At 47.6% G+C, this 27,988-nt stretch overlaps 1 protein-coding gene across 4 annotated transcripts in view; it reads right to left on the reverse strand.

Annotated features, from left to right (window-relative positions):
• WDR7 (WD repeat domain 7) overlaps positions 1 to 27,988 on the reverse strand; it is a 237,946-nt gene that overhangs the window by 206,502 nt on the left and 3,456 nt on the right. For 2 of the 4 annotated variants that reach the window (XM_075268308.1, XM_075268298.1), the window contains exons 2-13: positions 26,642 to 26,748; positions 26,356 to 26,434; positions 25,282 to 25,456; positions 24,246 to 24,322; positions 22,497 to 22,616; positions 19,824 to 19,969; positions 17,468 to 17,570; positions 15,907 to 16,035; positions 10,163 to 10,304; positions 7,765 to 8,013; positions 6,126 to 6,346; positions 2,394 to 2,589 (exon numbers count right to left, since the gene is read on the reverse strand). In XM_075268308.1, coding sequence (XP_075124409.1) covers positions 2,394 to 2,589; positions 6,126 to 6,346; positions 7,765 to 8,013; positions 10,163 to 10,304; positions 15,907 to 16,035; positions 17,468 to 17,570; positions 19,824 to 19,969; positions 22,497 to 22,616; positions 24,246 to 24,322; positions 25,282 to 25,456; positions 26,356 to 26,434; positions 26,642 to 26,748 — 1,744 coding nt within the window. The remainder of the gene's footprint in view (positions 1 to 2,393; positions 2,590 to 6,125; positions 6,347 to 7,764; positions 8,014 to 10,162; positions 10,305 to 15,906; positions 16,036 to 17,467; positions 17,571 to 19,823; positions 19,970 to 22,496; positions 22,617 to 24,245; positions 24,323 to 25,281; positions 25,457 to 26,355; positions 26,435 to 26,641; positions 26,749 to 27,988) is intronic. The other 2 variants (XM_075268327.1, XM_075268317.1) reach the window with 1 other exon arrangement.

The following is a 27,988-nucleotide window of genomic DNA, read 5'->3' on the forward strand; positions in this document are numbered from 1 at the left end:
ATAAGAGCTCAGCCCTATTCATACATGTGTCTGTGCCTAGTATAAGAGCTCAGCCCCATTCATACATGTGTCTGTGCCTGGTATAAGAGCTCAGCCCCATTCATACATGTGTCTGTGCCTGGTATAAGAGCTCAGCCCCATTCATACATGTGTCTGTGCCTGGTATAAGAGCTCAGCCCCATTCATACATGTGTCTGTGCCTGGTATAAGAGCTCAGCCCCATTCATACATGTGTCTGTGCCTGGTATAAGAGCTCAGCCCCATTCATACATGTGCCTGGTATAAGAGCTCAGCCCCAATCATACATGTGCCTGGTATAAGAACTCAGCCCCAATCATACATGTGTCTGTGCCTAGTATAAGAGCTCAGCCCCATTCTTACATGTGTCTGTGCCTGGTATAAGAGCTCAGCCCCATTCATACATGTGCCTGTGCCTAGTATAAGAGCTCAGCCCCATTCTTACATGTGTCTGTGCCTGGTATAAGAGCTCAGCCCCATTCATACATGTGTCTGTGCCTAGTATAAGAGCTCAGCCCCATTCATACATGTGTCTGTGCCTAGTATAAGAGCTCAGCCCCATTCATACATGTGTCTGTGCCTGGTATAAGAGCTCAGCCCTATTCATACATGTATCTGTGCCTGGTATATGAGCTCAGCCCCACTCACACACGTGTCTGAGCCTGGTCCTGCGGCTCAGCCCCATGCATAGATGTGACTATTCCTGATACTGCAGTTCTTATGCCACAAATCCCAGTTTCTGCTCTACAGGACTAACGATACTTGCTAGCGGATCCTAAACGGGGCTGTTCAGAAGCGCTACTCCATTTAAAGGGGTATTCCAAAATGTCTATATTGATGGCCTATTCTTAGGATCTTTGTAAGGTCTGACACCTGTCACCCCACTGACCAGCTGAGCGAAGGGGTTGAGGGGTGCGCTGACTGATCATGTGATGTCTGTACTGCATGCACAAGTATGGAGGACCCCATAACTGGCTTATCAATAGGATAAGACCCGCCAATGATGTCATATCCTAAGGACAGGCCACCAATATAAAGAATCAGAATACCCCTTTAATGACAATATTTTACCATTTTTTAGGAGCATCTCTTCAGGTACATGTTAATATTGGGTGTAAAGTCAGAGGTAACGACAAGCCTGTCTATTACAGATGTATAGCACATGTATACAGCCGTATACTCCTCCTGTTATATCAATGAGGTCACTGGCTGCAGGGATTATCCACAGAAACTGCCTAGGGCCAGAGAAACCTGAGACAAAGTCTGCAGAGGTGCGACTACAGGGGGGGATTACATGGCTCCGGCACAGTCAGGCCCCACACATATACATATTGATCCGTACTGTGGGACACAAGCGTTCTAGCTCAATAAAAGCAATTGATGAAGAAAAGCGTCAGACATCACCAATCGCTAACAGATCAGCGGCCGCTCCGTGTTACCTTCTATTACTACAGGAGATAACCAGCCGACCTCTCTTATTACATTTCTATCAGCCGAAAATCCATCCGCGGAATGTTCCTTCCAATGCTTAAAGGGATTGTGCCATTAAAGGGGGGGGATAAGTGTCTGATCACTGGGGGGACCGATCGCCAGGTCCTCAAGTCATCAGGAGGATGGGGGGAGACAAAAAGTCCTCCTAAATCTTCTCTGTGACCTGTGTGACCGACGTTCCGCTCACTTCTATGGGGCTGCCGGGACGGTGATCAGCCCCATGTGAATTTATCACCTCTGCTGCAGACCCCCAGGGGTGAGACATTAAAGGGGGTTTCTGGGATGAATATAGTGATGACCTGTCCTTAGAGCCTGTCCTTAGAGCCTGACCCCCCCCCTATTTGGAGCCTGTGGCACTTCGATGAGCGTCAGTGATGGGTCAGCATGGCCATGTTGCAGCTCAGGCCCATTGAATTGGATGGTGCTGAGCTGCAATACTAAGCACGGCCACTATACAATGTGATTGGTAAGCAATGAAGAGGCCTTAGTACTAAACATCACAGTCCCCCAACCCCTTTAACCCCTTCTCTGATATCATATAGGACTACAACACAGTCATTGCTAGCGTAGGACCGTAATTACCCCACTCACCAGTATACCCAGCTTTCCCAAACTGCTATGTCATACCATACAACCTCCTTAGCTCTGCTGTCTCTCCATAACCAGGAATGGCAGCCATTCAGGAGTCAGGGAAAGATGGAGGAGTCATAAAAAGCTGCATAAAACATGACCAGCGTTCCTCGCGGCAGTTCCTGCCGATTCTCTCCTTTATTTTAAGGGGAAATGCTCTTTTAATAGATGAATAATTGACGTCTGACTCCACAGCACAGGTCGCTATTTTAAGGGTGGACTAGTGTAATTGTACTTTGTGGAAAGGATGTTACCGGTATCCATCTGCCAGACGTAGACGGAGCCGTCTGAGCAGCCGACCACCAGATAGTCGTCCGATGGTCTCCACTTTATGACTTGGATGGGAAAGAGATGGCGGGAGGCCAACATGATGCACTTTCGCTCTCTCAAGCTAAGAAGACCGACGGAGTGATCGCTGGCCACCGAGCAGATGCAATGCTGCACTCGTGTCTGCAAGGAGAGGCCAAGGAGGATTAGTCACTTATAGATACGAGAAATATCATGTAATACACACAGCGGACAAGTCAAATCCCAAGGAAAGTGAACCTAGACCCTTAAATACTATTATAAAAGAGGTTTTGTGGCCCCAGAGTGGGGTTGAGCGATCAGGAAAGATCGGATCCCAATCGGTGATCGAGCAAATTTCACGATCGCGATCGGCTGGAAAATGATCGAAAATCGGATTTAAAAAACGATCCTGAAATCTCAAGATCGGCTCAACCCTAGACATAAGTATCCAATCAATGGGGGTCTAACCCTGTCCCAACGCCAGTCGTGACTGGCTAAAATCAGGTGCCGCCTGGTATGTCCTGGATCCAGTAGGTGGCGCTGCCTCCTGTGACTGTTATATGAGGCACCATTTGCCGTAGCCATGTCAAACGCATGGTTACAGTACACAGAAGATGCGCCCTCTAGTGACCAACAGTGGGAAATAATAAAAAAAATGGTTTTATCATGTTTAAACTTTCTAAAGCTGGCTTCACATTTACATCACTGACGGAGCAGAACAATAGACAGCTTAGTTGTAGTGGTTACACATGGACACGGGCATAGCCCATTGACTCTAACGTGGATGTCCACTGTTTCAAAACTGAAAGCGGAGGAAAGTAAAGTCGTTTGCCGAACCCCGGCGCAGATGTGAACTTGGCCTTACATTAAATAAATAAATAAAAAAAATAAAGCCTAAAAATTCAAAAAAATTAATAAATCAGGAATTTTCATTAAAGGGGTTATCCAGGAATTATAGGAAATTTAAGGGAAAATCCCAGTCCCCTCTACTGCTATGGCTGGAGGCCAGAAGTGGAGAGTCTCTGGCCGGTGAGTATACGGAACAAGACAATGGGGCACCAGGGATGAGCGAGTATGATTTTTGGTTTTACACCCCCATCGGCCCTGAGTGTCCTAGAATTCCTGGACAATCCCTTTAAAAAAAAAAAATTTGGACACATTCCCTCGAAGTCCTGCAAAAACAGTGCAGCCACCGAGCCCCAGGTAAACGATATCGCCCCCCAGTGCACACAGACTCCTCCGACACAAGAGCAGCTGCCAACAGAGAACACCAGCTCGTCACGACAGACCGATTTTCGCTTGTACATTCGGTCTATCGATTCTTAGGTTCATTAAAGCCTCCGAATTTGCGCAATGCCTCACCACGATACCTGATGTATTATATTATCGAGCCGCGCAATAATTAGCTCCTCGCTAAATATTCTCCATTGATTGTGTCTAATAGTAATGAATTCCGTCTTCCGCGCGCCGCATGGTTGCAGTCATATTATTCGTCTTGAGGGGCGGACCTTTACCGGAACGGCCGCCTCTTCTGCTCAATTCGTGGCGATGGATGCATTATCGTGTGACAAATGACATGGGGGGAGGGGGGGTATTTATCCCGGATTTCATATTATGGCCGTGAAGGATGAAAGTCGTCAGCAGAGGAAACGTTCCGTCTTGTGACGCAGCGATCTATAATGAGCAATTAACTAAAGCTTTTTACGTTTAATTAGAGGCTATTTAGTGCAATTATTAAGATTTTTTTTTTGGTTTGTTATAGCAGACAATAACTGAGATAATCAAATCGGGATCCCGCTGACTGCATTATCCCGGCTGTGGTTTCAGTGATGGATACCAGAAGGGAGAGCCGCGGTCTGCCGCTAATTAACGGGACGAGACGGAGCGGATTAGCCGGAATTAGACATCAGGACGGGGACTTTGTTATCAAACTACAACTCCTACCATGCTGGGAGTTGTAGTTTCATAACAGCCAAAGAGCCACAGGTTGCAGATTGGTGATACGTCCCCTGCTGAGTAATTGTCCCTCCTATGCACCAGGTGGCAGCACTACATGATGGAGCTGCTTCCTCCTTGAAGCTAGAATGGAGAGGATAAAGGGATTATACAGGACTAGGATGTAGAGCTTCACTTCCTATTCTCAGGCAGTAACATCACGCTCTTTGGTCATATGGCTCTTTTGCTGCTCAGACCCATTTAAAGGGATCCTATCATTTTTCTGACTAACACGTAGGAATAGCCTTAAGAAAGGCTATTCTTATTCTACCTTTAGATGTCTTCTCCGCGTCGCCGTTCGGTAGAAATCCCGGTTTTCTTCAGTATGCAAATGAATTTTCTCACAGCACTGGGGGCGGTCCTCAGCGCTCAAACAGCACTGGGGGCGTCCTCAATGCTGCGAGAGAACTCTCCAGTGACGCCTCCATCTTCTTCTAGAACGCCCTCTCCCTGTGTCTTCTTCCGTCCTGGGATTCAATCTTCTAGGCCTCAGGCAGAGCCGACTGCGCATGCCCGAGCCACAAGAAAATGGCCGCTTACACCAGCTTACTATGTAAGCGTCCATAAGAAAAAGGCCGCTTACACTCACCTGAAGCCTAGAAGATTGAAACCCAGGACGGAAGAAGTCACAGGGAGAGTCGTTCCTAAAGAAGATGGAGGCGGCGCGGAGAAGACATCTAAAGGTAGGAGAAGAATAGCCTTTCTTAAGACTATTCCTACATGTTAGTCAGAAAAAAAGGGAATCCAGTGATAGGATCCCTTTAAATGAATAGGGATGAGCCCAGCCTTTATACCATGGACAGCACTGTACTTGGTAGGTAGTAAAGAGACTGTAGCAATCGATATCAAAGTCCTGTATAATAGTAGGGACTTCCTGGTGTGGCATTGTGGCGTGGGTCCAGTAGGCGGCGCTGCAGTCTGGTGGGCTCCCTCTGCCTGGTATTTGTTTTTGCAACAAGGTCCAAGTTGCAATAACTAAATATACCTCTCCTAAATACACCCCCCTCATTTACCAGGTATGCCACGGACACAAGGGTGGAATAAGGAGGGAGAGTCAGCGCCACCTACTGGGAGAGCTTACTTCAAGCAATCCTTTCTAACATCTACCTAACCTTCTGGGGGCGGGTTCTAGACGGAATCAGTCTCCTTCCCCTTCTGGCAGCTGACAGTATTGTCCTTCTTTCTTTCCCTGCAGCTATACTATCATGTACCGCAGGGCAGGAAGCCATTTTTATTGTCTGCCCCACAGTGAACAGAGGATTACAAGGCTGTGAGTAGAGTAACTGGGCATGTGCGTCCACTAGCACCCCGCTCACTAGGTGGACGTGCACATTGCTATGGATTTTGACCACCAGTGTGTTGTCAGGCTATAACAATTAAAGTCTGTATTGTATTTTATCAGCATAAAACAGGCAAATATTTTTTATTTTTTACTATCTAAGCAACGAATATGATACTTCATGGCAGTACAATCCCTCTCCCTCTACCGTACGGCCATTTTATATACTAGACACTAAAATACAACATGGTATATAGCAGTCTCTGCCAACGTATTACAAAATAACCCAAAAAGCAGAAGAATGTGATATTTTTTTTTTTATCTTCGCCTGCACGGTATCACAGTCTCGGCGTGAGCCGGCAGTAAATCGTCCCTGCTGGAGAGATATCAATACTGGGCATTTTCCATTTCACGGGATACTTACGCTGCAGTTGTCTGGAGGGACGAGCAGTTGTGTTATTTCGCCCCCGTGGACACAGAAGATATGCTTCATCTCTCCAGAGAAAATGTCCCACACAATTACCGAGAAGTCGACCCCTCCTGATATGAGGTAGCGCTGGTCGTAGCGTGAGGACACTTGGTGCGGATACAACAGGCAGGTGACTTTGTTCCGATGACCGCGTAAAGTCCTATGAGGAGGCCAACCTGAGGAACCAGAGACACATACCATGAGGTCTGAAGATCTATGGACACAGATCCCTTAGAGAGGAACTAAACTTTGGGACGACTTTCTGGCAGTACTGGTGTCATTCATACATTTACAGTGTTTACTTCTTCATCGCATACAAGGTACAGCGCCACACCTTGTATAGTGGCTGTGCAGGGATTGCAGCTCAGTCCCAGTCACCTAAAAGACCTGCAGAAGGACCACAACTGGTAGACATCGCTAAGAAGAAGTCACAGCTGATGAGTAGGGGTGCTGGGAGCCTGCCCCCCGCCCTCAATAACTATCCTAAGAATATGCCATCCATAGACTTTCTTAAAGGGGCTTTCCAGACGTAATAATGAAAGGGATCCTATCATTGGATACTCATATTTTTCTGACTAACACGTAGGAATAGCCTTAAGAAAGCCTATACTTCTCCTACCTTTAGATGTTTTCTCCGCGCCACCGTTCCGTAGGAATCCGAGTTTTCTTAAGTATGCAAATGAGTTCTCTTGCAGCACTGGGGGCGGTCCTCAGCGCTCAAACAGCACTGGGGGCGTCCCCAATGCTGCGAGAGAACTCTCCAGCGCCGCCTCCATCTCCTTCTGGAACGCCCTCTCCCTGTATCTTCTTCGGCACTGGCCGCTTACACAGTATTGCGCATGCCTAGAAGTTTGAAGCCAGCGCCGGAAGAAGACACAGAGATAGGGTGTTCCAGAAGACGATGGAGAGTTCTCTCATAGAATTGGGGACGCCCCCAGTGCTGCGAGAGAACTCATTTGCATACAGAAGAAAACCCCGATTTCTACCAAATAGCGGAGCGGAGAAGACATCTAAAGGTAGGAGAAGAATAGTCTTTCTTAAGGCTATTCCTACGTGTTTGGGAGAAAAAAAAATAGCATTTTAATGATAGGATCCCTTTAAGGGCCTATACTTAGTACACTTCATCAATTGAAGTTCAGCTGGGGTCTGACACTTGGGAACCCCGCTGATCAGCTGTTTGAAGAGACTGGAGTGTTCCAGTGAGAGTTGTTGCCTTTATCAAACACAGCGCCGTACATGGTATAGTGGCTGTGCTTGGTACTGCACCTCAACCCATTCAATTGAATGGGACAGAGCTCCTCACAGGCCATGTGATGCCATGTTCATCAGTCACATGGCCTGTAAGCAGTGAAGGGGTCACAATTGTTGCTTACATTACGACCTGGGTTAGGTTTTTAATAAAATCTATTTGCAAAGTTGCTTCATACTTTACGTTACATGTACTGGAGCATTTGCAAATTTCTACCCATGTAATAGAAATATAGAAACATATTAGGGATTGTGGCCCGTGCACTTCCCTTCCATACAAACAAGGGCCATGCTTCAATCACACATATCACACAATTATTAGGGAGACTCTATGTGATTTGCTGACCTCTCCGCAGCATGTGTTCTCCTTGCAGTAGTTGCACTATGGCCGTCTGCGTGGCGGGGACAATAATTATACTCCCGTCTTCGCGGCCGCAAACCAGGCGCCCGTGAGAGGGAATGTAGACGCTGGCGGTCACTTTCAGAGGTTCGGTAGTGTTTGGCATCACGCTGAGCTGATCGATAATGCCTGCAGGACGAGGGGCCAGCTTGTCAAAGGCTTCCTGCAGCGACGTGGTTGTAGTGATATTTAACCCTGTAAGATTGCAAAGAAGACAGAATTGGGAAATGGCAAACAGTATTATGCCCCATAGTGACCCCTGCACACAGTATTATACCACATAGTGGCCCCTGCACACAGTATTATGTCCCATAGTGGCCCCTGCACACAGTATTATACCCCATAGTGGCCCCTGCACACAGTATTATGTCCCATAGTGGCCCCTGCACACAGTATTATACCACATAGTGGCCCCTGCACACAGTATTATGTCCCATAGTGACCCCTGCACACAGTATTATACCACATAGTGGCCCCTGCACACAGTATTATGTCCCATAGTGGCCCCTGCACACAGTATTATACCACATAGTGGCCCCTGCACACAGTATTATGTCCCATAGTGGCCCCTGCACACAGTATTATACCCCATAGTGGCCCCTGCACACAGTATTATGTCCCATAGTGGCCCCTGCACACAGTATTATGCCCCATAGTGGTCCCTGCACACAGTATTATGCCCCATAGTGGCCCCTGCACACAGTATTATGCCCCATAGTGACCCCTGAATCACAGTATTATGCCCCATAGTGGCCCCTGCACACAGTATTATGCCCCATAGTGGTCCCTGCACACAGTATTATGCCCCATAGTGGCCCCTGCACACAGTATTATGCCCCATAGTGGCCCCTGCACACAGTATTATGCCCCATAGTGGTCCCTGCACACAGTATTATGCCCCATAGTGGCCCCTGCACACAGTATTATGCCCCATGGTGGCCCCTGCACACGGTATTATGCCCCATAGTGGCCCCTGCACACAGTATTATGCCCCATAGTGGCCCCTGCACACACTATTATACCCCATAGTGGCCCCTGCACACAGTATTATGCCTCATAGTGGTCCCTGCACACAGTATTATTCCCCATAATGGCCCTGTACACAGTATTATGCCCCATAGTGGCCCCTGCACACAGTATTATTCCCCATAATGGCCCTGCACACAATATTATGCCCCATAGTGGTCCCTGCACACAGTATTATGCCTGATAGTGGCCCCTACACACAGTATTCAATGACGTACGGGACGTCACATGACCCGGGCCTGTGTCAAGACGCATATGGATGCAGGCCCCGGTCATGTGATGTCAGGGATGTCACAATAGTAGGCCCGAAGCCTGACCGGAACCTGGAGAGGTAAATAAATGGGGCCCGTTACCGGCTTGAGTAACGGCCTATTAAAAAGGAAAAAAAAAAAAAAAAAAAACACAGCAGTAACGGCTGTCACTGGGCCACTTAATGTCCCGGTCCCTGTGGCAGCTGCTACCCCAGTAGTTACAACCCTGGGTCTGACACCCGGACCCCGCATCAATAAGCTGTTCCAACTGTCTCCGCGTGCAGGAGGTTACTGCTGCAAAGAGGGACTAAGGCTTCTCTACTCTTGTTCAAGTCATAGATAGAGCGCAGCAGCTCCATCTATTCTACAGTGGTGGTGCAGGTGTACTGCAGCTCTGCACCTATTACCTGAACAGGAGTAAAGCTGCTTCTGACCCTGTCTGTAGTAGTAGAATAGGTAACTGGACCAGCTGATCAATAAGGGGTCCAGGTGTCAGATCCCTACAGATTAGTTACAGACTGTGGCTACAAAAAACACTATTGGGGACCAAAAAAAACCCTTTCGGATAAGGCTCTATGTTGCAGAAACGCACCTTTTTTGTTGTTGCAGCCTTATAATAAAGTTGGTCCAATGCCAAAGCTCTGGTGCTTATGCCAGGGGTGATCATACACCAGGAGTTAGCAACCTTCAGTACTGCAGCTTTTGAGAAACTACAAATCCCAGCATGCACACTTGCTCAGATGTTCTCAGAACTCCCATAACAATAAATGGAGCATGCTGGGAATTGTAGTTCTATAACAGCTGGTGTGCTGGAGGTTGCTGCCCCCGCCATACACCCAAGTGACCGAGCTTCCTCAGTGGTCACATGGATGGACGGCACGATATACCAAAGCATAGGCGCAGGATCTGCAGGGACTACAGGCAGGTGATACTTGTTATTTCCTGCAGCGACTTCCATTTTGTTCGCTCTCGGAAGACCCTTTAACTATTTTGCGCACATCAGTGATATCTCGGAGATGTACGACGCTGACAGTGAGACAAATGATCTTGTCGGCTTAATCCTTCACCTTCGGTGTTGTCTTGCTGCTCCAGATCATCGGGGACGCTCCAGATACTGAGTCTCCCTGAAGAGTCGCCCTGGATTAGAAGTTTATGGAACGCGATTCGGCGTCCGTAGAAGAACCTTGTCACCGGAGGGCAGATTAGTAGCTGCAGGAGAGAGAGGTGGCAAAGTAAGTAGCAATAATAACAACGGAGAGTGATCGGCGCGGTCTGCGCCATGGCTGCCGGTACAGACCGTGCACTGGAGACAGCGGGATCAATACTTTGTGCTTTCAAGCAACTCCGAGCTTAAACAATGGAAAATATAAATAGCGGGGATCCTGTAAGTAACTCGCAGCGCACACAGGACCATTAGCTTGTGTGACCCTTCATTGCTTTCAGTCTACATCAAGCGTGAAAGTGTCACATCAGCAAGCTTAGAATGAATGTGAATGGTCGGCTGCCCTATATCACTGGATTCTTATAAATATATGGTGCACGTTACCGTATATCACATCTTCATAGGAGCAGGACTGGATATCCTAAATCTCCTGCTCAGTATCAGTTTTAAATTCTGGCTATTTGCTTTCACCACCAGGTGGAGCACTCTGTATACTGATTTATAGTAAGAATGCTTCTCTCTAGTCTGGATCCAGTAGGTGGCGCTGCCTCAGCTCTGGGAGTGTTAACAGTGCGGTCTAAAGGCATCACAAGCGTGTGCTGTTGTAGAGTTTCGATCATGAACCGAATTAAATCAAAATTGCCATTAATCGGGCGTTTTACATCGATCAATGAGGTTTAGGTCACGATCCTTTTAAACCACACAATGCCTTTACAATACGATTAAATGTTTGTCGAAACCTGCAAAATTCGGCTCGAGGAGTTCGCCTGGGGGTTTTGTCAGACTGAACGCAGCTGAACCCAAACTGATATTATACTCAGGGGAGGCGATCAAATATAAAAAAAAAAAAAAAAAAAAAAAAAAAAAACAGTGTTACTCGCCTCTCCTGGGCTCCGGCGCGACTCCCTGATGTCTATGGCACTTAGGGCTGATTGGGCCTCATCGCCCCGTGGCATCGTGACACATAGAGATGAACGCAGCAATGTCCCATGTTGTGAGCTAGAAGCCTCAGAGACAGAAAGGAGTCACGCCCGAGCCCAGGTGAGGTGAGTAACCCTGTTTTTTCATGTTTGATGACCTATCCTGGGCCTCCACTCATTATATCAGTTTTCCTGGTTTATGTTGGGTTATTATGCGATGAATCGCCCGGTTCTAGGTCCAAGCTACAGATACCACTACATGCTAGCATCTATCCTTTAAGAACCCATCTGCAGTGCTAAGGGTCGTACATTCGCAACGGACCACATAGCCAGATGTCCCCACAGACAGCTCCTTCAATGGTCACTGGCGTTTCAGACAACTTAGGCTTCATGCACACGATTGTACGGCATGGATAACACTCAGATCAGTATCCATCTGTGGATTTCACGGACCCATCCATCCTACTAAATGGGCCATGCCACAGATGCGGACAGGTAAAGGCCCCGTAGACACGGTCGGTAAAACTACAGCTGTGTGTATTGACCCATTGCAATGTATGAGCCCATAATTGTATCCACAATTCCAGATACAATCGTGATCGTGTGCATGAGGCTTAAGTCTTATTTCATAGAGCAGGTAATACTGGACCAATCTGTAATGTACTTTAATCAAAAATGTGTCTTCTTTTGCCCTGAAAATCCTTTCACCCCTAGGTGTCTCCCTTCTAGCTAACTTGCAGTTCACACCCTGTTACTAGGGACATCATGTCCATAGAGACATCAAGGTTCACAGTAAGTGGAGGGGTAAAGTCTGTTCTGTCTTCATACAGTGAATGAAGAGGGGAGGGGTCGCTTTCTTCAACGCACATCCGCAAACTTCTTGCTTTGTGCGCTGGACAGAACATTCTGCACATCTCACAGCTTACAACGTAAGAAAAGTCTATGTACTTGTATCTACTTCTGGCTGCTGGTGCAGTTTTAGATGTTGGATTTTATTTAAACACAGCAAGCAGCTTTCCAGGCTGTGTTCATAGTGTGCTCCTTTCTCATATTATGTCTGCAGGACACATCATTCCTGCTATTTACAGCCCAGTGTTTCTGAATCTTCTATAGTGTGATCGCTTGGGCTATTCTTAGCTGTTTGTTTGCTATTTTACAGTTACTGCTGGCAGAATGACACGTAAGTAAACCAGTAAAGTCAGACTGCTCACTGTCTCAGAGACAAATGTAAAATGTGTTGCAGCCATAATGGGTCTAGTATCAACAGAGAATCTAATAGGACACCATGTATGAACGTTTATACAGGAAGACAGCAAACCCAGCAGGAATTTCAACATGGTACAATAGCTGCTTAGTGGATAGGGCTGAGCTGCAATAAAAATCACGGCCCCTACATGGGGCACTGTGCAGCCTGCTCAACCAACTGATCTGTGGAGGTTCTGGGTGTCAGATGACCTATCGATGACCCATGCCAAAGAGAAGTCATCAATATCTTAGTCTCAGAAAACCTATTTGTCCAAGGTAAGGGCCGTCACCGACAGTCGCCGGACTGGACCTTTGTATGGGCCGTCACTGACAGTCGCCGAACTGGTCCTTTGTAAGGGCCATCACCGACAGTCGCCGGACTAGACCCTTGTAAAGGCCCAATCAGCGGTCCCAGGAAAGAGACATGGGACGTCTGAGCAACAGGACCCAACCATGTTGGGAAACATCAGAGCACCAGGGACAGGGGACAGGTGAGTTGTTGTTTGTTTGTTTTTTTATTTTGTTTTTTTTTAACTACCTTAGCCTGGACAACCCCTTTAAGGTAAAGTTTACACAAACATTTAAGGCGAGTTTGTCAGCAGGAAAATCAGAATCTACTATAAACTAGTCACAGTCAGACGGCTTCTACACTTTCCAATGATGCCTTTGTTATTCTGCATTGCAACTCAGGATTTGACTCTTATGCATTAGGGGCATTTCTTCATCGGTTGGGGCTTTACTCTCCGCCCCTAACTGCGGAAAATAAACTTGCTCTAGCGCCACCTTCTGGCCTGATTTTCTAAGAAACCTAGTGACCTGATCTGGGATTAAAGCCAGAACAGAACATCTCCTCCAAAAGGAATAGAGGCCCATTGGCCGACAACTGTTTCAGTTCCTTTTAGAGGAGATATTCGGTTTTGGCTTTAATCCCAGATCAGGTCACTAGGTAATCCCTAAGGATGATGTCGGTCCATCTAGGGAAAAAAAGGGACTAATAGGGAGCAAGAGAACGTTTTCCCAAACTTTTGGATAATCCCCGACAAATTTTTCAGTCAATTTCTTCTAAATTTTTCATCTTTAACTCCTCTTGATAGGACAGGACGACACCTCTTACCATCAGCCCAACGCTCCGTCTTGAGACGATGAATACCTGGCTGTGCTACTGCCCCCTGCTGTTCCCCGACGGTATTGTCTGTCCCTTCCTTTGACGTCCTCCCGCATTGTTTCACCCGACAATGGTTTCCGCTATTTCTTTCCATTATCTAAATTTTCTTTATGAACAATAGAGCGAATAAAAAAAAATTTGCAAATCGCCTACTAAAGTCATTACGGCAGAGACAATGGGAACGAAGCGCGTCGTGCAATAATTGCGTATTGTTAAGAAAAAAGCGAAAACAAGCTGGAAACAAAAGAGGCAGGAGAGATCCGAATCGCCGCAATTAAGTGTTTTCACATAAAATTGTCTGGCATTTAAGATGGTCGCCTGAGCGGCGCGGCTGCCTGGCGTTGTAATGAAGACGTCAACTTAGTAATCAATGGTGTATATTTGTCACACGGCAACAGAAGGGATAGGAGGCCTGGTATAAAGACCCCCCGCGTCACAGCGACCACCGTCTAAACTTAATAAAGACACAGAGCGGGTTCCTATACTTATAAACAAAGACGCTATAGACAATACAAATATAGACAATGCGACAATGGATTATTATCGCGGCCTCCAGCTGTGCATTCACAACATAGCATTTATGTATACGGCCGGGTACAGTACGTATATACCACTGCTGCGGGAGGATGGGGGCGTAAGGGTTCTTACTTTCTGCTGAATCTGTTATTTATGGATGACTTATGTGTGGTCCAGTGCAGGTGTTGAGTAGGCCTCAGCCCAGTTATCGGTCCTGGGCTCATTACTGGGCCATAAAAGGCTGCTGAACCTGCACTTCAGGGCAGATCCTGGGAGCGAGAGGAGGCGCCTGGGTCTGTCTGAGACGATATTGTGCTCTTTTTGCTAAGCCACACGTATAGTTAGTACTTTTAGTTTAGTTAGTGCTCGGACGAGCAGGGTTTTGTTTGACATTCTTTTGCCTGAAATTAAGGCTGTATTTTATTTTGCTCATTTTGTGCCCGGAGTGAAGGTTTATTTACTTTCTAAATAAATCTGTTGGCTACAAATTTTCTGTCCCTGTCTCTGCCTGGTTGGGTCCGCACCAGTGCTGCTACCGATCTACCTTCCCCACAATGGTATTAGACGACGTATAATCTGTGTAGTCGGACATTGCAATCATATAACCCATTATCTGTCCTATACTTCTGGCTATCCAACGCAATGTATGCTAGCACAAATTGGAAGAACGTATGAGATTGCAGGAGTACACTGGGTTTGCTTGTAGTCTGTTACCATTGAGACAGTTTCTCTGCATAGCAGCTGTAGACACAAATCAATAGGCACAATAGACCTTATTAAAGGGATCCTATCATTGGATACCCTTTTTTTTCTGACTAACACGTAGGAATAGTCTGAAGAAAGGCTATTCTTCTCCTACCTTTAGAGGTCTTCTCTGCGCTGCCGTTCAGTAGAAATCTGGGTTTTCTTCAGTATGCAAATGAGTTATCTTGCAGCACTGGGGGCGATCCTCAGCGCTCAAACAGCACTGGGGGCGTCCCCAATGCTGCGAGAGAATTCTCCAGCGCCGCCTCCATCTCCTTCTGGAACGCCCTCTCCCTGCATCTTCTTCCATCCTAGGTTTTCAATCTTCTAGGTCTTGGACAGAGCTGACTATGCAAGCCCGGGCTACAAGAAAATGGCCGCTTACAGTAAGCTGGTGTAAGCAGACATTTTCTTGTGGTCCATTACACAAAAAGCTGGTGTCAGCGGCCACTTTCTTACACAATAAAATTGTGTAAGAGGACATTTTCTTGTGGCCCGGGCATGTCCTGTTGGCTCTGCCCGAGGCCTAGAAGATTGAAACCCAGGATGGAAGAAGACGTGGGGAGAGGCCGTTCCAGAAGAAGATGGAGGCGTCGCTGGAGATTTCTCTCGCAGCACTGGGGACGCCCCCAATGCTATTTGAGCACTGGGGACCGCCCCCAGTACTGCGAGAAAACTCATTTGCATACCAAGAAAACCCGGATTTCTACTGAACAGCAGCGCGGAGAAGACATCTAAAGGTAGGAGAACAATAGCCTTTCTTAAGGCTATTCCTACGTGTTAGCGAGAAAAAAACGGGTATGCAATGATAGGATCCCTTTAAGGATCTTTTGCAAAAGCGATTCATTTATTCATTTTAGATGTTTTCGGTCAGTAAAATAAAATTTTAAGCATGCAAAGTATGAGCAGTTCCCTGGTGCGGCAGTGATAGAAAAGTGTAGAAAGTTCTATAGTGCATGCAACCCTTGGAAAGCCTACACACCATGCCATATTGAACACCACGGCACACCACACAGCCATATCCACCCTCTGTGCCACACAGCACACTACAACTCTTACATGAGGCTCGGCAGAAGCAATGTGGAGTAAAGTCCTTGGGGTGTACAATTCTAAGACTTTTCCCGGATCTGTGATGTGATCACATTCTGGAAGATCCACAACCGCTTCCAAGTCAAACCTCTCCAGAGCCTGCTTACACCACAATAATAAGTAATAAATCCCAACACAACACAACGGACAATGCTCAACCTAATATGTATGGTACAAACCTGCTATACAGTAAGATTTTTATTTTTTTTTTTTTAATGTAGATTGTGAGCCCCACATAGAGCTCACAATGTACATTTTTCCCTATCAGTATGTCTTTTTTTGGAATATGGGATGGAAATCCATGCAAACACGGGGAGAACATACAAACTCCTTGCAGATGTTTTTTTGCCCATGGCGGGATTTGAACACCAGGACTCCAGCGCTGCAAGGCTGCAGTGCTAACCACTGAGCCACCGTGTGGCCCCCTATACAGTAAGATTAATAGTAACAATGTGAATTAAAGAGCACCTGCAGTACTTACCTGCCATTAACTCTACTCAGATCTTGCACTTCACCTCAGCTCCATTGGAGGAGCTGTGATAGGTGACTACACTTCAGCTACAGTGTCTACGGGGAGTCTGTGGTGGTCTAAGACACACCCCTGTCTCATCATTGGTTCAGGCTGCCCTCTACAGGTCATCAATATGTAATTACCAGAAAACCCCATTAATGCTATGTCCATACTATGCCTATGCGCTAACTGCTATAAAGATATACTGGGAAATTCATCAGATCTCCGACATCCTCAGTCGCTGGATCGGTGGTCTTAGCAATCACAGGAAAGGACCTAGGACATCATCAGTGACATAGGCGAGTAGTCGGGTCTTTTCCATTGACTACTGAGGCCACCGTTTTGACCTTCCAGAACAAACCGAAATGTCAGAGACCGGCAAATATGATGGTTTTTTTAAAAAAAAATTTATCACTTTCCCCAGCCTCTTGCTCCAGTTCTGCACTTCTTGCGCAATCCCTTTAAGGGCGGGTTCACATCTGCGCCTGGGTCTCCGCCTTGTGGGTTTCCGTATTCCGCCGACAGATGGAAACCTGGCAGTCAGTGTCCGCTGGTGAAAGTCTTCTGGCCTCTGCAGCGATACATTTTGTTTTTTTTTAACCGGACACAAAGTCCTGCATGTCCGACTTTGTGTCCGGTTAAATAATCCGGATTCGCCGCGTAGAGGCAGAAGACGCTCACGGGCGGACACTTTGCAAACCCATTCAAATGAATGGGTTTGACAAGTGACTGCTGGGTTTCCGTCCCCTGTCTAGTTTCTCGGGCAGAAGACGGAAACCTGAAAGCAGAGACCGGGGTGCCCTTAGTGACAATGTGAGCCCTACGGCAGAGGATCTGGACACTGCGCCCAACAACCCACAACTCCCCAGCTTTGCTTCTTTTCGGCATGTAGAGGGCATATATGCTTTCCTATGAATGCCAGAATGTTACCAAAACAGTGCACTATATGGAAGATGGATGTAAATAATAATAAATCAAATATGGCGACAGTCAGTAAGGAGGTCACACAGCAACAAGTACCTTCTTGTCCTCTTTTGGCATGACGCTGTATAACAAGGGGGGGATGGAGTTCTCCACGGCTTTCCCAACATCAATACGGAAGGAATCGCTGGCTGGGATACAGCTGTAAAGTACAAATACAAGTTATAAGAGAAGAGTATATAGCTGCCTCTACTCTATATAGTTATACGTTCTATGGCACAAAGCAGAAGTATGTAGAGACATATGTAATGGTAGTCTATACTCTGCTGATGGGAATAATAGCCTAAAGGATGCCCCAGGGCTGCATCATCCGATCACTTGGTCCTCTGACCATTTTTATTTGGTAGCAGGGCCCTTTACAATAGGCAGCAAACACATTGCTCATGTGAATATACCCTTTATTAGAAGGATACATTTTCAGAAAACTCTTGAAATGGTTTTCTGGGACTTAAAGGGATCCTATCATTGGAAACCCTTATTTTCTGACTAACATGTAGGAATAGCCTTAAGAAAGGCTATTCTTCTCCTACCTTTAGATGTCTTCTCCGCGCCGCCATTCAGTAGAAATCCATGTTTTCTTCGGTATGCAAATGAGTTCTCTTGCAGCACTGGGGGCGGTCCTCAACACTCAAACAGCACTGGGGGCGTCTCCAATGCTGCGAAAGATCTCTCCAGCGCCACCTCCATTTTCGTCAGGAACGCCCTCTCCCTGTGTCTTCTTTCGTCCTGGCTTTCAATCGTCTAGGCCTTGGGCCGAGCCGACTGCGCATGCCTGGGCCACAAGAAAATGGCCGCTTACACAGTAAAGCTGATGTAAGCGGCCATTTTCTTGTGGCCCGGGCATGCGCAGTCGGCTCTGCCCGAGGCCTAGAAGATTGAAACCCAGAATGGAACTAGACACAGGGAGAGGGCGTTCCTGACGAAAATGGAGGCGTTGCTGGAAAGTTCTCTCGCAGCATTGGGGACGCCCTCAGTCCTGCGAGATAACTAATTTGCATACCGAAGAAAACCCGGATTTCTATTGAACGACGGCGCAGAGAAGACATCTAAAGGTAGGAGAAGAATAGCCTTTCTTAAAGGGGCTCTATCAGCAAAATCATGCTGATAGAGCCCCACATATGCGTGAAAAGCCTTTAAAAAGGCTATTCAGGCACCGTAAATGTTATATTAAACTACCCCCCAGTTTTAAAATAAAACCTTAAAAAAGAATGTGATCTACTTACGCATCGTGCACGCTGGGCGGGCATTCAGGGTGCGCCGTCTTCTTCATCCACGCCTCCTCTTCCTCTGATGTCCTCAGGTCCCGTCTTCCTCCGGCGCTCGCGAACTGACATTGATAAAAAAAAAAAAATGGCCTGGGCGCATGCGCAGTAGCATGCGGCTTCTACTACGGCTACTGCGCATGCACCCAGGCCATTTTGTTTTATCAATGTCAGTTAGCGAGCGCCGGAGGAGGACAGGACCGGAGGACATCGGAGGAAGAGGAGGCGTGGATGAAGAAGAAGACACACCCTGAATGCCCGCCCAGCGTGCACGATGCGTAAGTAGATCATTCTTTTTTAGGTTTTGCTGATAGAGCCCCTTTAAGGCTATTCCTACATGTTAGTCAGAAAAAAAAGGGTATCCAATGAAAGGATCCCTTTAAATATTGGTCACTTATCTTTAGCATAGGTCATCAATATGTGATTGGTGGGGGGTCCAAAACTCTAGACCCCTTCCAATCAGCTATTAGAAGAGGCTGCGGCACTAACGTCATGTTCATTGGTCACGTGGTACCGCAGCAAATCAGTCCCACTCAAGTGAATGAGGCTGAGCTACAACACAAAGTATAGCCACTATATACAGCATTGTAGACACGGCATCCTCTTCCACCAGCTGATCAGTGGAGGTCCCAGGAATTGGAAACCCACCAATCACATATTGATGACCTATCCAATTAATATAGAAAACCCCTTCAATGTGTTCAATGAGATGAATGGAATAGTGCATTGGATTGATTTGTATAAAGGGCTTATTCCCAGTACAGAAATGGATGCCCAATGCACATGATAGGGGATAAGTGGCAGATTGGTAGGGGTCGGACCACGGGGACACCCACTGCTTCCCAGTCTGAAAGGAGTAGCTGTCAGAAAATCATGTCACCGCTCTATTCATTTCAAAGGGACTCCCAAGGATATCCAAGCAAACCATCTAGTCCAATAATAATGAATGGAATAGCGGCATGTCTACATGAAGGGGGTGCAAGGCTTCCCCATTCTCATGAATGTTGGGGCTCCTAGTGGTTGGACATCAACCTACTGTCGCACTCCTTAGCAAACCCCTTTAGTTTCCTGCCATTGACAAATGTTCTTTTAGATTTCTTTTTTTTGCAAAGTAAAGGGAACATAAAATCCACCTGGCTGGAAGTTTATAAATGAAGCTCTGCCCATCTTCAGTCCAGATGATGACTTTATCCGCAGCGATGAAGTCTCCTCCAGTCCATGTCTGACCCTCTTCACTTGGGACAGAGCACAGCAAAGAATAATCCCCCGCATCGAACACCTGGAAGAAGAAGAAGCCCGCGGGGCGAGGATACGTCAGGTAGGAAAGCCATGTTTTATAGATGCCTGCCTCTACCGTAACTTCTTCTGAGATTTCACGAATGATGATCTCCACATGCACACTTCATGACTGCGTTAAAGGGGTTGTGCCATTATGGACACTTATATCCTATCCACTGGACAGGGGTGAAGTGTCCAATCGATGGGCTCCTTCCCCCAGTAACCGCAGTGCTGGTGAACAGTACTCCATTCACAAGAAGACCTTAGGGGGATTTGCGGTCATCCTTATCTTTGGGGGACTTGGATATTGATCATGGAAAAACCCCATTAAGGAGCAGTGCATTTGTGTTACTTGGACAAGATGAACAGCAACTAAACAAATATTTCTTTGAATTGCATTCACTGACAGCAAGCAGAGATCCAGAATGCGGAGACATCGATTCACAAGGGGAAAACACTATATGATTCAGGTGACACTAACCTATCTATCTGAAGGGCTGGGGTGATATGCTGGTTCAGGTGACACTAACCTATATATCTGCAGGGCTGGGGTGATATATTGGTTCAGGTGACACTAACCTATCTATCTGCAGGGCTGGGGTGATATGCTGGTTCTGGTGACACTAACCTATCTATCTGCAGGGCTGGGGTGATATGCTGGTTCTGGTGACACTAACCTATCTATCTGCAGGGTTTGGGGTGATATGCTGGTTCTGGTGACACTAACCTATCTATCTGCAGGGCTGGGGTGATATGCTGGGTCTGGTGACAGTAACCTATCTATCTGCAGGGCTGGGGTGATATCCTGGGTCTGGTGACACTAACCTATCTATCTGCAGGGCTGGGGGATATGCTGGGTCTGGTGACACTAACCTATCTATCTGCAGGGCTGGGGGATATGCTGGTTCTGGTGACACTAACCTATCTATCTGCAGGGCTGGGGGATATGCTGGGTCTGGTGACACTAACCTATCTATCTGCAGGGCTGGGGGATATGCTGGTTCTGGTGACACTAACCTATCTATCTGCAGGGCTGGGGCGATATGCTGGTTCTGGTGACAATAACCTATCTATCTGCAGGGCTGGGGTGATATGCTAGTTCTGGTGACACTAACCTATCTATCTGCAGGGCTGGGGGATATGCTGGTTCTGGTGACACTAACCTATCTATCTGCAGGGCTGGGGTGATATACTGGGGTCTGGTGACACTAACCTATCTATCTGTGGGACTGGGGTGATATGCTGGGTCTGGTGACACTAACCTATCTATCTGCAGGGCTGGGGTGATATGCTGGGTCTGGTGACACTAACCTATCTATCTGCAGGGCTGGGGTGATATGCTGGCTCTGGTAACACTAACCCTATCTATCTGCAGGACTGGGGTGATATGCTGGGTCTGGTGACACTAACCTATCTATCTACAGGACTGGGGTGATATACTGGTTCTGGTGACAGTAACCTATCTATCTGCAGGGCTGGGGTGATATGCTGGTTCTGGTGACAGTAACCTATCTATCTACAGGACTGGGGTGATATACTGGTTCTGGTGACAGTAACCTATCTATCTGCAGGGCTGGGGTGATATGCTGGTTCTGGTGACAGTAACCTATCTATCTGCAGGGCTGGGGTGATATGCTGGGTCTGGTGACACTAACCTATCTATCTGCAGGGCTGGGGTGATATACTGGGGTCTGGTGACACTAACCTATCTATCTGCAGGGCTGGGGTGATATACTGGTTCTGGTGACAGTAACCTATCTATCTGCAGGGCTGGGGTGATATGCTGGGTCTGGTGACACTAACCTATCTATCTGCAGGGCTGGGGTGATATGCTGGTTCAGGTGACAGTAACCTATCTATCTGCAGGGCTGGGGTGATATGCTAGGTCTGGTGACACTCTCCCTTTTAATGCAATGTATACTCTCCTGGGGATATTGGAATTTAAAGGTATGCAAACTAGTTCTCCTTAAAGGGGTTGTCCTTTATGGACATTTATTTCTTAGCCACAGGACAGGGAAGAAATGTTCGATCTCTGATCACCAGATCCCTCAGTAATGTACCCACAGCCCCACAGAAGCGAATGGAGTGCCGGTCACAGAAGCCCACTGGCGCTCTAACTACAAGGAGGTCTTCAGTGGACTTTTAGTCCCCCATCCTCCTGATCTCTGGCAGCAGACACTTATTTCCTGTCTTGTGGATAAGCATCCATAGTCACACAACCCTTTAAAGGAAAACTGAGTGTCTAGCGCCACCTATAGCAGGGCAGCAACCATGGATATGCAATGGGCCATGCAAGCGAAGGGCAGGCATATCTACTGCCATGTTAACCCTTCCCTTGCATTTAACTATTACATTCTCCATCTCTTCATTATCAGTCACGTTGATTCGAATAGTAGATTCGAAAACCTCGCTCCATAGGTGTTAGTGGCCAGCGCTTAACCCCTTGGTGTCCAGCCGCATTCCTATGGGAGCGAGGTATTCGAAACTATTCGCTCGTCTCTAATGATCAGTAATAACTCATCTCTTACCCTCCAATACTTCGCACAGACAACCAAAAGCGACCTCTGGGTGAATGCACAGAAGGAAATACTCTGACAGTTCTGGCAATAAATTGGTTTGGATTCCTCTTCAAACACCGGCTCTGTGTCCTGCAAATAAACCAAGATATAAGTCATCTCTGCATATACGACACTAAAGACTGGAGAAATCCCGGGGAAAACTCTACTGTTCTGGTTCGGGTTTTCCAAACTGGAAAGGGATCACTGTGCGGGTCCTGCTGGTGCAAACGGCCAAATAGTTATATGACATAATATTATGTACCCCATAACCTGTATGAGAAATATACATTGTGTTCTATATATAGGGTCGCTATAAGGAAACACAATGCTGTCCATAGGCCCAATGAGGGAGATGTAGCAATGGACTGTGCACCAAGCAATAAGACAAGGGCGCCAACACACCACTTACACTCAGTGGCCAAAAGTCACGAGGCGTGTCCCAGTGTCAGATATGACGCTCAAACAGTGTGACGCAATGCGGCCTATGGCGCTAGTGTCGCCAGGATATCTGAGCAGTCTGATGCAGACAGGTGTCTTGTGAACATGGCAGCACGTCGCGAGTTAAGTGACTTTGAACGTGGGATGATAATTGGTGCAAGACGTATGGGGCACAGCATTTGGGAGATTACCTGGAAATTTGGGTTTCTGAGGTCAAGTGTCTCGGGTGGAGCTGCAATATTACAGAGACAACATTGGCAGCCGTGTAAACCGCCGCACCAGTCGACCACAAGTGTTTGATGAACGGACGTCACGTCCGCAGATTCGTCCGGGGCTCTCAATGGTCTACTGTGGGTCAAAATGCTGCCGATTTGAATGTGGGGCGCCAGGACCCCATTTCCACCAGGACCGTACACCGAGAACTGCACCGCATAGGCTTCGACAGTCAATGCCCGACCCGTGTCCTTTTGTTGACACCACAACACAGAACTTGAAGACTGGCATGGGCCCGCGACCATCGTCATTAGACCATGGAACAGTGGCGGCATGTGGCACGGTCTGATGAATGGCGGCTCCAGCTGTACAGATCCAATGTGCGAGTGAGTGTGGCTTATGCACCATGAAGCCATGGATCCTGCATGCCAACAGGGATGTGTCCAGGGGGGAGGTGGCTCTGCATTGGTCTGGGCCATGGTCACATGGTCGCTATTGGGCCCCATTGCCCGGAGAAGGGATCAATGACCGATGCTCGATACGTCTAACTTATGGCAAACTATCTGCACCCCTTTCTGGTGTTGGAGTTCCCTGATGGGGATGCCGTGTACCAACAGGACAATGAAACATGTCATCGCTCGTTGGTGGCACGGGACTGGCTTAATGAACACACCAGTGACCTCACGACCCTCGATTAGCCTGCCCACTCGCCCGACCTTAACCCCATAGAGCATTTATGGGATGCTGTGGATACCAGTGTCCGCTCCATGGACCCAGCACCAACGTCACAGGACCAATTATGGGCTGCAGTGGAGACTGCGTGGATCAATATCCCTCCAGAACTCTTCCAACACCTCATGGAGTCCAGGCCTCGTAGTCTTGCCGCAGTTATCAGGGCTCATGGAGGGGCGACCTGCTACTAACAGCGCCTCCGGGACCTTCCCATGACTTTTGGCCACTCAGTGTATGACACAGCCATCAAATAAATGTACTGTGTCCAGACAGCATGAAGTCCTTCTCCTGCCCCCAATTCTGGTTGCACACCATGGTCTACCTAGCCGTCCTTACCTGCATGCGGTGAACCTCTGCAGTTATAATCCAGACCTTTAGGATACCCGTGACTGAAACAGCTACGACCGTGTCTTCTGTAAGACAAGAACATGAAACACTTTTTAAGTCACTTAATATACACGGATCAATGTAGTACACGATCAATGGTCAGGTATACACAGAACAGACAGACATTGGAGAATGCGCGATACCCCATAGGCGGGGTAGGTATTAGCTCAGACTGCTGCTGCCCCCACAATTGGTCATCAGCAGTCTTGCAGAATAATACTGGGATGGCAGGAATCTACTCGTAAAACGTGCCTCATCGTCCTCACAGCAGCGCAGCACGCATTCGGCATGCTGCATTCGGACTATAAGATGCACCCCCATTTTCCTCCCATATTTGTGCGTCTTATAGTCCGAAAAATACGGTATATACCACTGGAAAGCAGACAATGCGTTGAATTCAGCTTTGGCAATACGCACCCAGGTGCCAGAGATATAGGTACCGTTAGTTTCAGAACCAATATCCCCTCCCTCCCCGCTGACAGTGCAAGGCTAAGGAATAATACTGTCGGGGGGGGGGGGGGGGGGGGGGGAGTTTGTAAGGCACCAAGTAGGCGGAATTCAGTGCACGGTCAGCTTTCCAGCAGTATATAATATGTGACCCTTTCTCCATTCACTTCTAAGGGGCTCCAGGGCGCACGCAGAGATTACAGTCTCAGCAGCCCCATAACAGTGAATAGAGAGACTGCCCGGACCACAGGATTAAAGCTTATGGATAGGGCATCAGTGTGCTTAATGGTACGAATCCTTAAAAGTGGTTTTCCATGATTGAAATATTGCTACCCTACCCTTAGGAGAAGATGTCAATAGGTGACCAGTAAGGGTCCGACTCCCAACAACCCTGGTACGAATGGGAACTAAACTGCAGTAACCTGACACGGCCACAACACACCACTGGCACTGTGTCTGGTAAGTAATGAAAGGGATACGGTTTATATATGTCGGTGGTGAAAGGGGCATGAGGAAGGGTCTGTCACACCAGTGTTACCTTGTGTCCTATGGGAGCGGATGATACTCATTGAGCTGATCCAGTCTGGAGAGATCTTTGACACCAGTGTGTACAGGACGTCTAGACTGCTGGCGTCCACCACAAGGACTTCTGGGTAATGACCGTGACAAAGCAATCGTCCTTCCCGTTGTGTTCCCACAGAGAACTGGTAGAACTGATGGAGAGGCAGAAAATGAAATTATACAGAAGAGAATCACCAAAATGTCCTCAGGTCACGATCTCTAGTAACATACAGGAAATAGGCAATAATATACACCCTGCTGTAAAGAGGGAGGAGAACAGAGGTGTCCACTAATATACTTCAGCATTTATAGCAGAATACATATATTTTGCTGTAAATAAAAAAAATTTGTTCCCCCCTACAAGTTTATGTGTAGTGTAATGTTATAGAATAACTGAATGACAGGTTTATTGTGAAGTTATGTGCTCCCCTCTGGAGCAATGACCTCCCCTCTGCTCCTCTGATGCACACAGCATATCCTGGATGAACAGGAAGTCAAAGTCATTAATAGCCCCGCATTGTGTTTTTTGACTTTTTTCATACAGGTAATACTATGTGCATCAGAAGAGCAGAAAGTAGCTCAGCGCTCCAGAGGAGAGCACATAACCTCACAACAAACCTGTCTGTAAGTTACTCACATTACATTATATTACAGCTAGGTTCATTTTCAAACTGCTCTGCAGCGGCTGAGGTATGTATTATGAGATTCTGCAGCAGCTGAGGTGTATTACGGTGTCCTGCAGCAGCTGAAGTGTGTATTATGATGTTCTGCAGCAGCTGAGGTGTATTATGTTCTGCAGTAGCTGAAGTGTGTATTATGATGTTCTGCAGCAGCTGAGGTGTGTATTATGAGGTTCTGCAGCAGCTGAGGTCTGTATTATGAGGTTCTGCAACAGCTGAGGTGTGTATTATGAGGTTCTGCAGCAGCTGAGGTGTGTATTATGAGGTTCTGCAGCAGTTGAAAGACATGTACGTCGTTTTTTATTTTGTGCTTAGATATCCAGGACATTCCCTTTAATACTTATATAAAAATTAATAAAGGAGCGACTAACCTGTATACCGGTGTGAGTACACGCTAGTTTAGTAAACTCTACACATCTTCCATCATTAACATCCCATAGACACATCTCACTGTCAAAAGCGAAAAAGACATTAAAAGTTTACCAAGATTATCCCATGCACTGGGGATAAGTTGTCACAATAGCAAAACCCCTTTAATGGACAAAAAAACGTGATATAAAGTGAGTTTATAAAGTTTCGAGGAAGTGATGCTGCACGCCCCAGGCACCAGGGAGAGAGCGATGTTGCAGTCACAGCCGTATCTGTATGTATACTCACCCGCTCTCGGAGGCGCTCACTATATACTGCCGGTCAGTTGACGCACAGGCTTTAGAAAGGCAAGTGATTGAAGCGGTGTGCCCAAAAAGCAAGGCCCGAGGATTGATCTGAAAAATGGAAATGGAAAATATGTAACAGAAAAACAATATCTGCCACAATAGAGCAGCGAAGAAAACCTCATAATAAGGGTAATGTATGATGAAAGACTTATCGGTATAGAGGTGAAGGAATACTGAAAGACGGGTGTAGAGTGCGCACCCTCAGGGTAAAGGTGGGCATCTTACTACACCAAGACGCCTCCTGTAACTCATCAGGTCACAGACCAGCTGTAAGTACTTGGGAGGGGGGGTATCCAGCAAGACTATAGGGCAAGGGGAGAAGAGCAGCCAGCTGCGACTACAGGGTAGGGTAGGGTGGGTGGCAGGAGCACAGACGTGACTACAGGGGGGAAGGAGTGGGAACAGCCATCTGTGACTACAGGGGAGAAAGAGCAGCCAGCTGTGACTACAGGGGAGAAGGAGCAGCCAGCTGTGACTACAGGGGAGAAGGAGCAGCCAGCTGTGACTACAGGGGAGAAGGAGCAGCCAGCTGTGACTACAGGGGAGAAGGAGCAGCCAGCTGTGACTACAGGGGAGAAGGAGCAGCCAGCTGTGACTACAGGGGAGAAGGAGCAGCCAGCTGTGACTACAGGGGAGAAGGAGAAGCCAGCTGTGACTACAGGGGAGAAAGAGCAGCCAGCTGTGACTACAGGGGAGAAGGAGCAGCCAGCTGTGACTACAGGGGAGAAGGAGCAGCCAGCTGTGACTACAGGGGAGAAAGAGCAGCCAGCTGTGACTACAGGGGGGAAGGAGCAGCCAGCTGTGACTACAGGGGATGGTGGTGCAGCCAGCTGTAACTACAGGGGAGAAAGAGCAGCCAGCTGTGACTACAGGGGGGAAGGAGCAGCCAGCTGTGACTACAGGGGATGGTGGTGCAGCCAGCTGTAACTACAGGGGAGAAAGAGCAGCCAGCTGTGACTACAGGGGAGAAAGAGCAGCCAGCTGTGACTACAGGGGGGGGAAGAAGGAGAAGCCAGCTGTGACTACAGGGGAGAAGGAGCAGCCAGCTGTGACTACAGGGGAGAAGGAGCAGCCAGCTGTGACTACAGGGGAGAAGTAGCAGCCAGCTGTGACTACAGGGGAGAAAGAGCAGCCAGCTGTGACTACAGGGGGGAAGGAGCAGCCAGCTGTGACTACAGGGGAGAAGGAGCAGCCAGCTGTGACTACAGGGGAGAAAGAGCAGCCAGCTGTGACTACAGGGGAGAAAGAGCAGCCAGCTGTGACTACAGGGGGGGGAAGAAGGAGAAGC

This window comes from Leptodactylus fuscus, chromosome 1 (assembly GCF_031893055.1).
Source record: "Leptodactylus fuscus isolate aLepFus1 chromosome 1, aLepFus1.hap2, whole genome shotgun sequence".
In the NCBI taxonomy this organism is placed as follows: domain Eukaryota; kingdom Metazoa; phylum Chordata; class Amphibia; order Anura; family Leptodactylidae; genus Leptodactylus; species Leptodactylus fuscus.